The 13,485-nt window shown below is 33.5% G+C and overlaps 1 protein-coding gene and 1 non-coding gene across 2 annotated transcripts; one reads left to right on the top strand and one right to left on the bottom strand.

The window, feature by feature from the left end:
• Positions 1 to 6,063: 6,063 nt before the first annotated feature.
• Positions 6,064 to 6,630, bottom strand: LOC111920565 (uncharacterized). Its single transcript, XM_023916152.2, has one exon. The coding sequence runs from the start codon at positions 6,529 to 6,531 to the stop codon at positions 6,244 to 6,246; it is 288 nt and encodes a 95-aa protein (XP_023771920.2). The 5' UTR covers positions 6,532 to 6,630; the 3' UTR covers positions 6,064 to 6,243.
• Positions 6,631 to 9,656: 3,026 nt separating this feature from the next.
• On the top strand, positions 9,657 to 9,730 carry TRNAN-GUU (transfer RNA asparagine (anticodon GUU)). The gene has a single exon. It is a non-coding gene; the product is annotated as a tRNA-Asn (tRNA).
• Positions 9,731 to 13,485: the final 3,755 nt, after the last annotated feature.

Raw genomic sequence — 13,485 nt, 5'->3', positions numbered from 1 at the left:
TCTACTCCACGAGTCAGGGCATCCAACTCGTCGAGTAGACCTTGAAATTATGAAGATTAAAGCCATAAAATTAATACCTGAGAATCGGGGCGTTACATCAGGATATCATCAGCTAAAGGTGAAGGAGCAGGATATTGAGAAAACTGCATTCAGAACGAGGTACATACATTATGAGTTCTTGGTTATGTCGTTTGGAGTAACCAATGCTCCAGCAGCATTCATGGATTTAATGAACAGGTTTTGTAAGCCATTCCTCGATAAATCCGTGATAGTGTTCATAGATGACATTCTGGTTTATTCAAAGAGCCAGCAGGAGCATGGCAAACACCTGCGAGAAGTGTTAGAAGTTTTGAAGAAGGAGAAACTGTACGCAGAGTTCTCCGAATGTGATTTTTGGATTCGAGAAGTCCAATTATTGGTTCATGTGGTTAACCAAGAAGGGATCATGGTTGGCTCAGCTAAGACTTGGTGATGAAGTAGGAACGACCAAAGAGTCCCACAGAGATCCGAAGCTTTCTTGGATTAGCTGGATATTACCGAAGGTTTATCCAAGGCTTTTCTTCGATAGCTGCTCCATTGACAGCTTTGACCCATAAAGGAGCTACTTATACTTGGAGTGAGAAGCACGAGGAAGCATTCGAGAAGCTAAAGAAGAAGTTGTGTGAAGCACCGATTCTTTCTCTACCCGATGAAGTTGAAGACTTCGTAGTTTATAGCGATGCATCTGGAGTCGGGTTAGGTTGTGTTCTGACCCAAAGGGATAAGGTGATAGCATTTGCATCGAGACAACTGAAAGAACATGAAAAGAACTACCCCACTCATGATTTGGAGTTGGCAGCAGTATTACTCGCACTAAAGATATGGAGGCATTTTCTTTACATCACAAAGTGAAAACTTTTCACTAATCATAAAAGTCTTCAGTATCTCTTCAATCAGAAGGAATTAAATATGAGACAACGACGCTGGCTAGAGTTACTCAAGGATTATGACTATGAGATACTTTACCACCCTGGTAAATCAAATGTTGTAGCTGATGCTTTATGATGAAAAGTGAGACTTGAAAGGAAAAGGCCAAGAGCTTTAAGAATTAAAGTTGTCTCAACAATTGTGGAAAACATCAAGAAAGCTCAAGAAGAAGCTTCATAGAAAAATGACCGAAAGGAAGAGCGTTTGGGCAAAACGTTGGTGTTCGGTACAAACAATCAAGGATTGAAGGTATTCCAAGATAGGATTTGGGTACCTAATACAGGAGGAATAAGAGATCTTCTGATGGAAGAAGCTCACAAGACCATGTACTTGATTCATCCCAGCAGCACAAAAATGTATAGGGATCTGAAACCCTACTAGTGGTGGCCGACAATGAAGCTCGATATTACAAAGTATGTAGACGAGTGTGTAACCTGTGCGAGAGTTAAGCCACAACATCAGAAACCATATAGGAGTTTGGAACCTTTACTTGTACCTATGGGTAAATGGGAAGACATTACCATGGATTTTGACACTAAACTACCCAGAACGAAGGACGGTCACGACATGATTTGTGTGGTCGTTGATCGGTTCACTAAGAGTGCACACTTTATAAAAGAAAATTAAAGATGGTCTATGGATAAGCTTGCAAATGCTTACGTGAAGGAAGTGGTAAGACTTCACGGTGTTCCTTTAACGATTGTATCAGATCGTAATAGTCATTTCACATTAAGGTTTTGGAGGAGTCTACAAGAGGAATTGGGTACAAAGTTGTATCTAAGTACAGCCTACCATCCGCAAACCGATGGTCAGAGAGAAAGGACGATTCAAACGCTGGAGGATATGTTAAGAGCGTGTACCCTGGAATTCCAAGGTAACTAGGATGAACACTTACCCCTGGTAGAGTTTTCCTACAACAATAGTTACCATTCGAGCATCAAGATGGAACCTTATCAAGCTTTGTATGGACAGAAGTGTCGCACGCCATCATGTTGGCTTGAAGCTGGAGAAAAGCAGTTTATTGGCCCCGAAATAGTCCATCAGACTGCTGAAAAGTTGAAAGTGATTAGGGAAAGGATGTTAACAGATCAGGATTGTTAAAAGAGCTATGTTGACAAAAAGAGACGACCGATGACATTCAAAGTTGGAGATTTGGTTTTTCTTAAAGTCTCGCCGTGGAAGGGACTTACAAGATTCGGGAAAAAAGGAAAGTTAAGTCAAAGATTCATTGGACCATTCAAAGTTCTTTAGAGGATTAGGAACCAAGCTTACAAGCTAAAACTACCAAAAGGGTATTCATAACACTTTCCAGGTATGTTATTTTAGGAAGTTCACGGGAGAAGTTCCCGATATAATTCAAATTTCTGAGTTAAGGATGGATGAAAATAAGAGGCTAATTGAAGAACTGAAGGCGATTGTTGACCGTAAGATAAAGAATTTGCGATGCAAGATGGTCGACTTAGTGCTTGTGCGATGGAAACATTCGAATGGGCCAAATCTCACTTGGTAAACGGAGAGTGACATAATGAGTCGCTATCCCATTTGTTTGTTGATGCATGATTACAGGACAGAATCATCCTAAAGGGGGAGAGAATTGTAACGCTTGTGTTTCGAGGCTAAGCATTGATGCGAAGATGTAATAGTCTAGGTCAACCGTTGTAACCTATTTTAAAGTAATAAAGATGAATTACTTGAATATTATGTGAATTATGTGTTTTTATATGATTATATACTTGTTTGTAAAGATATAATAAAAATAAGCATCAAAAATAAAACGTTAGATAAGCCTGATATCTATGAAGAAAGTTGTAGTGATCGTGACAAGGATTCCAGACATATAAAGAACGCCGAAATCCAAGTTATAATGAATGAGTTATGACTTGTTGGAGTTTCGCGACAGAACCGACACGACGTTGCATGACGTAAAAAGTGAGTTTGCGATAAAGTGTTTTTTAGCCTTAGAGATCTAAACGAAATTCGTAGTGTTCATTAAACCGAGAGCGTGCATAAAAAAAAACGCCCAAATCTGACTTCGTATGAGGAAGTTATGATTTTTCCAAGTTTCGGATTAACAGTACACAACCCGGAGTTCGAATAGTAGATCGAACGGTTTTCAGCCGACACAGCCTAAATGAGAATCAAAGGTGTCATTAATAGTAGTTCAACGGTAAAATGACAGACAAAAATGGACGTCGGATGAAGAAGTTATGGATTTTTAACAGACTTTTCTGTCCCGGCCTGTTAAAAATATAAATTTAAAAATAAAGTCAAAATTAACAGACGGATCCAAACGAAAGTTGTAAAGTACAGTCTCACCTACGCGTATATATAAGAACGTCGAAAACGGAGCTAGTATGCGAAAGTTACGAATTTTAGAAGTCGGAGGTGCAAATTGTGAAGTTGGATGCGAGTAAAGTATAGTCCTGCATAGACCTTCGGACGCCTCATGTACAAGTACGCCCCGCGTTGACCGAAGTACGCTCAGCGGTCTAACTTCCACGGTCTGAAGCGTGCCATGCCGCTCCACCAAAGATTGGATACGACCAGCGTAATATGAGGCCTTGGCTCTATAAAAGGGTGTGAAAGCTGCCAGATTTTTCACATCTTTTACACCTTCTCTCTCTCTCTCTCTCTCTCTCTCTCTCTCTCTCTTAAGCCTCCTTAACCACCCCGAAGCCTAGGAAACCTTCCAAGCACTAAAAGAAAGTCACGGAGCGCCCGAAGGCTCTGAGAAAAAGAGTTTTTCGGTTTAGAAACTCCACCCCCGCAGAGCCCGGTTTTCAAGCAAACTTCCCAGTTTCGTCAAAGGATGTTATTTAAGAAGCGAAGCGCTGTCCAAATCATCTCCTTGTCAGGTGAATGTATAATCACTTCCATCTTACACATATATATGAAGTATTTATATAAATTACTTTCTGTGTGTGTGTGTGTATATATATATATATATATATATATATATATATATTATCTATTTACTTGAGATCTATGCTGGATGAAAGATATAAACCTCTTTCTTTTTAGATCTAAACTTTTTCTTTTCAGATCTAAACTTTTTCTTTCAGATCTAGACTTTCTCACTTCGGATCTAATATATATATATATATATATATATATATATATATATATATATATATATATATATATATATATATATATATAATACTTGAGATCTATGTTGTATGAAAGATTTAAACTTCATTTTCATATCTAAAACTGTATATATGTTTTATATCTACAAATATGTTGGGTAAAACATGGGTAGATGTAATAGGTGGTGTGTGATGAAATAAAATGATGAGAGGCCTTGGTTTGACGATGATATAGTCATCTAGCAGAGTATGGATGACGACCATGGACTTTTCTAGACAATCCAGTGGAACGCTAGCAGGCCCGCAACCTATAGGTGTTTATTTGAACTACGTGCTCACCAGTTGTACTCCATCCCCTTCATGGTTGCCATATTTGACATAAATTGCTCAGGAATCCCCTAAGCAGTGTTGTCACCCCGATGAAATTCTTTAGGCTAGGTCCCTTTTATTAGATGCTTTAAGGACGTAAAGTGAGGATAACGGGAACGGGTAATCGGGTTTGTTTGGTTTGATGAAATTAATAAACTTATTTATTGTTGGTTGAAAACTCTATATGCTCACCAGGCTCCCCAGTCTGACCTACTCAGTTTTTTGTATTACAGGTAGTGGCAAGAGCATAGTTGGATTATCTGACGAGAGATAATGGATTTTAGGCCAGTAGAAAATAAATAGAATGTTGTAAGGTCTATGTTGTTTTTTAGGTCAAATTTTGTTTTGTGGCCTAAGATGTTTTTGGTTTATGCTTTTGATCTGTATCGATGTTGACATCCCGAGTTTTGTAATACAATGAAAATAAATTTCTTTAAGGAAATGTTTGATAAATATTTATCATATTTGTTTTGGGAACAAATTCTGCAACACTTTTCTTTAAAAAGTTACTCTGATTTTATTAAAAAAACATAAACGAAATCTGTCTTTTATGGCCGTAAAAATTGGGATGTCACAAAATACATCATCGGATATTGGCTCGTAAATAAAATCTCCTATCCCTCAACTTAAACTAAACTTCGGTGTACACCAAATGGAATTTTGTTGTAGAGATCGATCATTGCTTTAGGGCTCATCTACCTTCGGCATTTCTTAGTTATCGGGTCACATTCGTTGCATTAACATTAATAAATAAAGCATTTATTTATTTATACAACATTTGAGCAATATATAATAAATAACATTTATTCTTATTTATTTAGGTTGGTAAATAACAAAATTTATACTATATAAATATTATTTATCCATTCTCATTTATGCTCTTTAGTATGACCTGACCTCGGATTCAAATACGAACAAAAATATACTTATTTTTTGGTTCCTTGCACATTGTTTCCAACATTGGTATCAATGCTTGCATATCCTTCTCAACACCTTTAGTTCTTGTTAATGGATCGTTGCCCAACAAGTTTAAAACGAGGAAATGTGTATGCCAAGGCAGTCTCCTTTCACCTTTTCTCTTTCCTCTTGTTATGGATGGCATAAATGCAATCGTTTTGGATACCCAAGATAATAAAGGTATCATCAAGTGTTTTAATGTTGGCATGATAGATTGTGAGCTTTTGGGTGTCGGATCAACTGTTTGGTGGTTGAGAATTTAGCTAATTTCATCCATTGCAAATCACACAAGTTCCCTTCTATTTACCTTGGTTTTCCAATAGATTACAACATGTCTAGAATCAATCTTGGAATATGATCATTGAAAAGTTCAAAAGTAAATTTTATAGATAGACACAAGTTTCCTTCTATTTGCCTTAGTATTTGTCTAGGATTAAACCCAAGAACTTCTGTTTAGACACTTTATTAGTCAACCCAATCATTGTATTGATTGGGTTAAAAATCTCATTATTGCTCTAAACTCCATGTAACCCCTTTGTTTTTGGGACTCCTGTAATGAAATTGTCCTTATTAAATGGGGCTACTTGTATACAATAACTTTTTCCATACATAACATGTTATAGTTAATTGCGAATCCTATATAATTACCCAAAAAAATGATTATTGAAGTTAAAAAAATAAATAAATAAAAATCCTTTCACTTTCATACTTCATGGATTCAATTATCTTCTATTAATTATCAACTAGAAGATACACACATACATATTTATACAATAAAGCACAACCGTACATTAGAATTAATCAAAAAATTCAAGTGTAGATTTCATCAAAAACCTTTCAATTCTCCGTGAATTTACAAAATTTAGGGATTCGAACCTTGATATGAGTTTGGAGTTAAACCTGTAGTAGAACTTCGCTTGTAGCTCTTTGCTTGAGGAATACAGCCAAATCCAGATCTCTGTTCCATAAATTCATTCGTCGGTGACTGAAACTCCGATCTGGTACGGCGGTGGGAGGAGTTATCCACCGTCGCGTCAGCTCCGACGAGGACATGGTAGCTGCGGGTGGAACCGACGGATCGAGACCTGTAATTATTTTGAGGCCGTTGTTTCTTCATGGCATGCATCAGAAATGGGATCAATCCTTCCATAACTCGATTGATTTTTGCAGAAGTACGAATGGTTTTTGCTTTCGATGCTAGAAGATCTGAACTCGATCTTATGTAGTTAATTTGATGAATGACTTTAATGAGGTGACAATGTGTTTTATATACATAAAGATGGTGGGGACACACGGTTTGAAAATCGAGGTACTGAATTGAAGGATCGACGAAACTTGGAGGGTTGTTTTTGATGTGTTATTGACGTTTATGCCCTTCAGGATAAAGCAAATTGACATTTTAGTTAAACCTACTTTATATATTTAATCTTCTCTTGAAAACAAAACAATGTTAACTTGTAGGAGAAGGGTGGTTATAGAAATGAAAATATATTATGTTGACAAAAGTTAATATGTGGAATTTATTATTTGTGGTATAGTATGAGAAAATAATTTAGCAACCGATAGAAATAAAATAAAAAGTAAGGCCAATATAATGTTAACTATCATGTCATTTACCAAATGGTAATATAAATATCATATGTTATTTTTCTTATTTGAAATTAATTGGTTTCCATTATAAATAGCAATTTTTTATTTTTATCTTAAAGTTGGAAACTAGTAGTTAGTAAGATTTCAAAATCTCAAAGTTGTAGCTTTCATTTTTATAAATTACTTGGCAAAATTAGTTGTAAGATTTCAAAATTATAAAATTATATAAAACCTCATGAAGAAATATGAGTTTTCAAAATATAAAGTTATATAAAACCTCATGAAGAAACTAGTATGTAAAATCTGGAATTCATTTTCATAAATTACTTGGCAAATTTAGTTGTCCGATTCGATGTTTTTCTTTTCTAAAAAACAAATAAAAAAATCTTAAAAATATGCCTTAAATAAGTAAACGTCATTTTCCGACAACTTTATTAGTTTTTAAAGGAAATATGAAAAAAAAAAATGTAAATCGCCATGCCTAAAAAACATATAACATAATGCATATATTTGAACTTGACAATTGTATTTATAAATTCTCTAGAACATTACCATTAGATAAGGCTGCATAAAATCTTTGGATTTTTAAGTGACAAGAAAGTCAAATGGATAAAGCCTATGTTGCTTGCTTATTCACGCATCTTAAAAAACTAGTTGTTGAAATGTACAAAATAACCAAACATTGTACCTAAAATATGAATTCATAATGTAATTGAACCAAGCTTTGGTTAGTATACCAGAAGATCAATGTCAACCTTCCAAAAAAACTTGTTTGACCTATTGTTTTAGAAGTTTTAATAATATATTGATGTATCTATATTTAAACTAACAAAGACTTAAAATTGAATCCATGATTTATAAATAATGACTTTAGATGCATTAAGCTCACATGTTCAACATGGTAGGCAAAGTAGGTGTTACATGGGGTAGGGTGGAGGTTTTTTTCTCAATTAGAAAGGTGTGATTAGACCAAAACAATTTGCAATTAGATTGAAGGGCAATTTGGTAATATTTAATCCAAGGATTGAAAAGGATGCCAAAATTGACCATTATTAAACCTTGACAATTTCATAGTTATATAATACCACTTGCTATATTGCTACTAAAGTGGGTTTTGTGCGAACTACTCATCTCCATATTATCTTACTTTTCACTTTTAATTCAAAAAAATGTTATATTCAAATATATATAAGATCCTAGATTAAGACACCCCACACTGAAAATGTCAAAAGCAACATCATATTTTATTTGTAAAAATATACATTTGTTATTTTGGCACATCAAGAAAATCATGAATCAAGCGTTATGTATAAGATTTTCTTTAAACAAAAACTAAAATTTATCAAAATAAAACTAGACTTGTCGATTTGTTTATTTCGGTTTTATGGTTCAATTATCCTGATGGCATAATGATTTATTAATATATTTTACTTAAAAGTTAAAATCCATTTTTGCTCACCAATATTAATATTTAATAATATAATCAATTAATGATATTTATAGACATGTTGAATTAATTAAAGAGTTAATCAAACTATCAAAGGGGGTCCAAATAATCCAATTTGCCCCTAGGTTACCATTTACCAACCAACACCATAAACAATCTCACTTTAGATTAAGGTTATTTTAGGAAAAACACAATAATTAAATAAATAAACCCAAAACTATAAAGGGGGCAAATGTCAATGAGCAAATACTTGTTCCTACAATCACCTGCTCCAAGTCCAAGCAGGAGAGAGGCGGCTTTTTGCGCATCCAAAGAAAGGTCAAATTCTACTAACTACACACAACTCATTCACGATGACTTTCCAAACACAATTTTAGTTGTAACAAATATTGCCAATTGTTCCCAATTTTTGACACCAATCAAAAATAAAAATATACTTTCTAGAAAATATTTTTCTAACCACTCATAATAATCAAAGTTTTTTAATTATTTGCAAAAACACAAATCACACTAACTTCATAAAGCATTTCTAAAATATATTAAAAAAAACTAGTCCTATCAATCACCAAAATAGTTAACTGGAACCAACATTAAATTAAAATGATGAACTCAATTATAAATGTGATGTTATAACCAAATCCACATAGTTTTATTTATTTATAGATATTTTCTTTTAAAACTTACATTATTTTAGCTGCGTCATCACTATTTATCAGATGACATCATTATTTTGCGGATGGTTTGTCAATTTCTGGGAAATTAATGGTTATTAACTTATTTTGGTGATTGAACTAATTTTTTACTATTTCAAGAAAAATGTTATATGAAATTAGCATGATTTTTTATCAAATTATTTTCAAAGTATTTTAATTATTTCTAAAAGGTTCAACTATTTTACTTTCAATTAATTACGTGTTAGGTTGTTACAGTAGGAGAAGCGTTACAGTAATAGAATGGTAAAAAAATATTCATCAAACAAAAGCGTCACAACATATTTGAAATATTTACTATTTGATAATAACCACATATTATTTATTTCAATATTGTGGAAATAATAAAACCTTAAAAAGACAGAATATATAGGCTCAAAAGAGATTTTCTATCGGTTATATTCCTCATTAATATTATAGATTGTGCATGTCGGGCACATTCTTTTTTCTTTTTTGACTTATTAGGAGGGTTTCAATATACTTTAATTGTCATGTTTAGTAGATTATCGATAAGGCATGAATACAAAAGCTGGAATAGCTCAGTTGGTTAGAGCGTGTGGCTGTTAACCACAAGGTCGGAGGTTCGACCCCTCCTTCTAGCGTTTTTTGTCATCTCGAATGAGATTCATATTGTGCTAAAATTTCTATGCCCTCTATTAGACACTTTTTGTAATTTCTCTTATTCTGTTTATAATGCAAATCACATGAAAACAATGATTTGTGTGCATGTTGGGGAATTATATATTTTAAGCGTACTTTATGAATGAATAATCATATGCCTGTAACATTAGAAATATGTTCATTTCAAGGGTTTATGTCATGTTTAGATAATTTACTATGACCAATTTATCCGTGAAGAAAGTTATAATTGGGACAAACTTGTGGCCAAAGTATGGTTTTTGGTTTTATCTTGTCACTATAACCTTCTATAGCATGTGGAAATAGTTTTCAAGTTTGTGTCATCTACAATGACAAATTTTGATTGCACTATATAGGTCCACATGATATGGCATCCATGTAATCTTTTAGATTAATTTTCATTTGTATTTAATTTTTTAATATATTTTATTTTGAATATAGTTTAAGCTAAGTGGTTTTTGTTTTTATATTCGTACAAATTATGTTTGAATTTGTTCATTAGAATGTCTTATGTGTTTATAGTGCTCAACCACAATCACTACCACCTTCCATGTTTGAATTTGTTCATTAGAATGTGTTATGGCATCCATGACACGAACGTGACTTCCATGTGAACTTCTAGATTAACTCGTTTATTTTTTATTTTTAAAATCTATTTTATTTTGAATATAGTTTAATTATAAATTTATAATGAATCTTTATGAAACACATCCATAACCGGTCTAAACCGATTTGAGACTCTGGACAAAATTAAAAAAAAAAATAAGGTTTTCTATGTAAAAGAATTATAATCAAATAATTATAATTAATATTCAAACAATAACATATGCTAATAATTCACTAAAACGTTTTTGCCAAAAGAGGATGGCACCTCCAGAAAATAAATTAATAGAAATAATTAATACAATAGAGGTTGAGGACTACACAAAAACAAACATGTATTACTTTATCCATCGTAGTCTCCCATTCTTCAGCAACATGATACAAAAAAGTATACATAAGAAATATCATCGTGTAACCGATAGTAGAGAAAAATTCTTCAAATATATTATTGCCATCCGTCCTTATGTAGACTTGGCAATTAGTGTCTACGTGTCGTGTATGTGTATCAAACACAAATTCACACCATAAAAAATTTAATAAACACGACTTGAATTGTAAAACGTGTCATAGGTATCAAACACGAACACGAATCATAATTAATTTGTGTGACAAGTGACATGACACAAGTAGATACATTTTTAACCATGTTACATGAAAACACGGATATACATGAATTTACACAAATTCAATTATTGTATATACATGTTTATGCGTGTTTATCTCTGCCGTGTGTTGTGTGTTTATACGTGTTGCGGCTCAGCACAAATTAAATTTGTGTCTATACATGTTTAAATAGGTAAATTCGTGTTTGACACCCATAAGACACAAAACACGAATTTTTAAATTCTTGTCGACACAAATAGACACGTAACACGAATTTCTAAAATTCATACACGAAAACTCGTGTCGTCTTTGTGTCGTGTATCAAATTGTTGAGTCTATCTTTATGTGTGTAATTGTCCCTAGATTCTTCCTTTTAAATTGTAACAATATAAAGGAAGTCTTTGAAAGTTTTCTTCATGGGTCCCTCTCAACAATTATAGAGCACGTATTTTTGCATTCCATGTTTGTCAGTACGAAATATATACATTAACACAATCATTTATAGTTCATTGGATTTGTTTTCCCATAGCATATTACCAGTACTATCAGCTAATATGTCATATAACAAGTGACTAACACTTTCTTGTTGGTTTGGCAATGATGGGGACAGTATTGTGTGTTTGAGCAAGTATGGTATTCTGATTGTTTACGGACTTGAAATGAATTAATATATTTATCTTTTTGTAGCCCTTAACCATCATTTATAATTTTCTGCAAAGCAAGCAGCTTCAAACATGTATATTGTGGATTTTCTTACTCTTATTTGAAAGCTCTCATTTACACATTCCAAATTAAGCTTAAGCTCTTCTTTGTTTTTAAATAATTGAAACAACTTCAAATACGAAGAGTGATTGTGGGCTATAGAACCTTTAAGTTTTTTGATCTGATGATTTAGGCGATGGTAAGGATTCGGGCATCCCTCAATGAGTTGCTTTTGTTTCTTCGTAATCTGAAAAATAATAAGGGTAACTTTCTTGTCAGGGTATAGTTTCCTCCTCTTCAAATTAAATCACACCCCACAAAATTCAGAAAATGACTTCAACTGTTCCACCGTGTTTGCATGTGAAGTTATATTACCATCATCAACCAATATCATTAGTTTTTCCTGATCATTTGCATATGCATCAACCTCAAATGTTGGATCAACATCAACAACAACCTTACATTTATACCTAACATCACCCCATGTATATTATGACATCCCGGAATTTAGGTCATAGACTACAAACAACTAAATTATAGTAAATCTTTTTTTAATTTAACTCATTCAGTTTTAGTGCATCTAATGTAAATTAAGGGAGTGTTTGGCTTTCCTTTTAAAACAACTTTTAGACTTTTAACTTTTCTAAAAAAAAAAAAAAAAAAAAAAAAAAAAAAAAGGGTCCAAAAAATGTTTGGCAAAATAGAAAAGTTCTTCTAAATCAACTTTTACTCATGACCAAAAAAGAGTCTTTTTAAAAGTCATAAAATCTCATATTTTTGTGACTTTTGGCTTTTGTCTCTTAAAAGTCTTAAAAGTACACCCAAACACATTTTAAAGACCTCCTTTTAGAAAAAAATTCTTTTAGAAAATGTCTTTTTTACAAAAGGACTTTTAACTTAAAAAAATTCCAAACACACCCTAAATGAGTTCATTTCAAATATTATAAGATATCAAACGATACCTTACTTCAAAATGTGTAAATTGTCAAACGAATCAAACAGCTCAAACCGCAACACTGTAACATCCATAAAAATCAAGCCAATTTAAAACTTTTTCAAACGTCTAAAACCATGAGTTATTACAAAAAGGTTTCTAAAAATAGTTTCATATCTGAGTATCCCAGAAATCCAAATCATAAAATGTGAGGATGTGTACGGTTACGCCTTCGTCTTCCTGCGGTCATCCGCTGCACCTGAAACAATAATCGATAAATGTAAGCTCGAAGGCTTAGTGAGTTACCCCCAAAATACCAACGATATACCGATATAACCATATCATATAAACATATAAGCAAACAGCATGCATAATGAGTCGTCAGTGTGACTGGACCACCTAGCAGGCCTTCAGTCTATCTGGACCGCTCTCCGAGCCTTCGACACGTCTGGACCGCCTCGCAGGGCCTTCAGCCTATCCGGACCACTCTCCGGGCCTTCGGTTTGACTAGCATACCCTCCTGGGTCTGTAGTATATCTGGACCGCCCTAGGTATGTTGGCCTTCGGCACAAAGTAGGACCGCCTCAACCCAACCCCCAATCAAACAAACATGTGCACATATATATATATATATATATATATATATATATATATATATATATATATATATATATCATATGCTATCATAATAACAGTCAAACCGATCTAGCAGATCAAATAGCATAGAAAACATCCTATAACCAGGACATTGACCTACCCAGGTCACTAACATAGCATAATCCTATAACCAGGATACCGACCTAACCAGGTCACTAACATAGCATCATCATAACCAGGATACCGAACAAACTAGGTCACTAAGCATATCACCATCCT

Source organism: Lactuca sativa, chromosome 9, assembly GCF_002870075.4.
Source record: "Lactuca sativa cultivar Salinas chromosome 9, Lsat_Salinas_v11, whole genome shotgun sequence".
NCBI classification, from domain to species: Eukaryota; Viridiplantae; Streptophyta; class Magnoliopsida; order Asterales; family Asteraceae; genus Lactuca; species Lactuca sativa.
This window is presented reverse-complemented; position numbering and strand designations above follow the sequence as displayed.

Bases quoted from the DNA above. Each gene is read 5' to 3' on its own strand.
- LOC111920565 (XM_023916152.2), bottom strand. From the start codon at position 6,531: ATGGAAGGATTGATCCCATTTCTGATGCATGCCATGAAGAAACAACGG.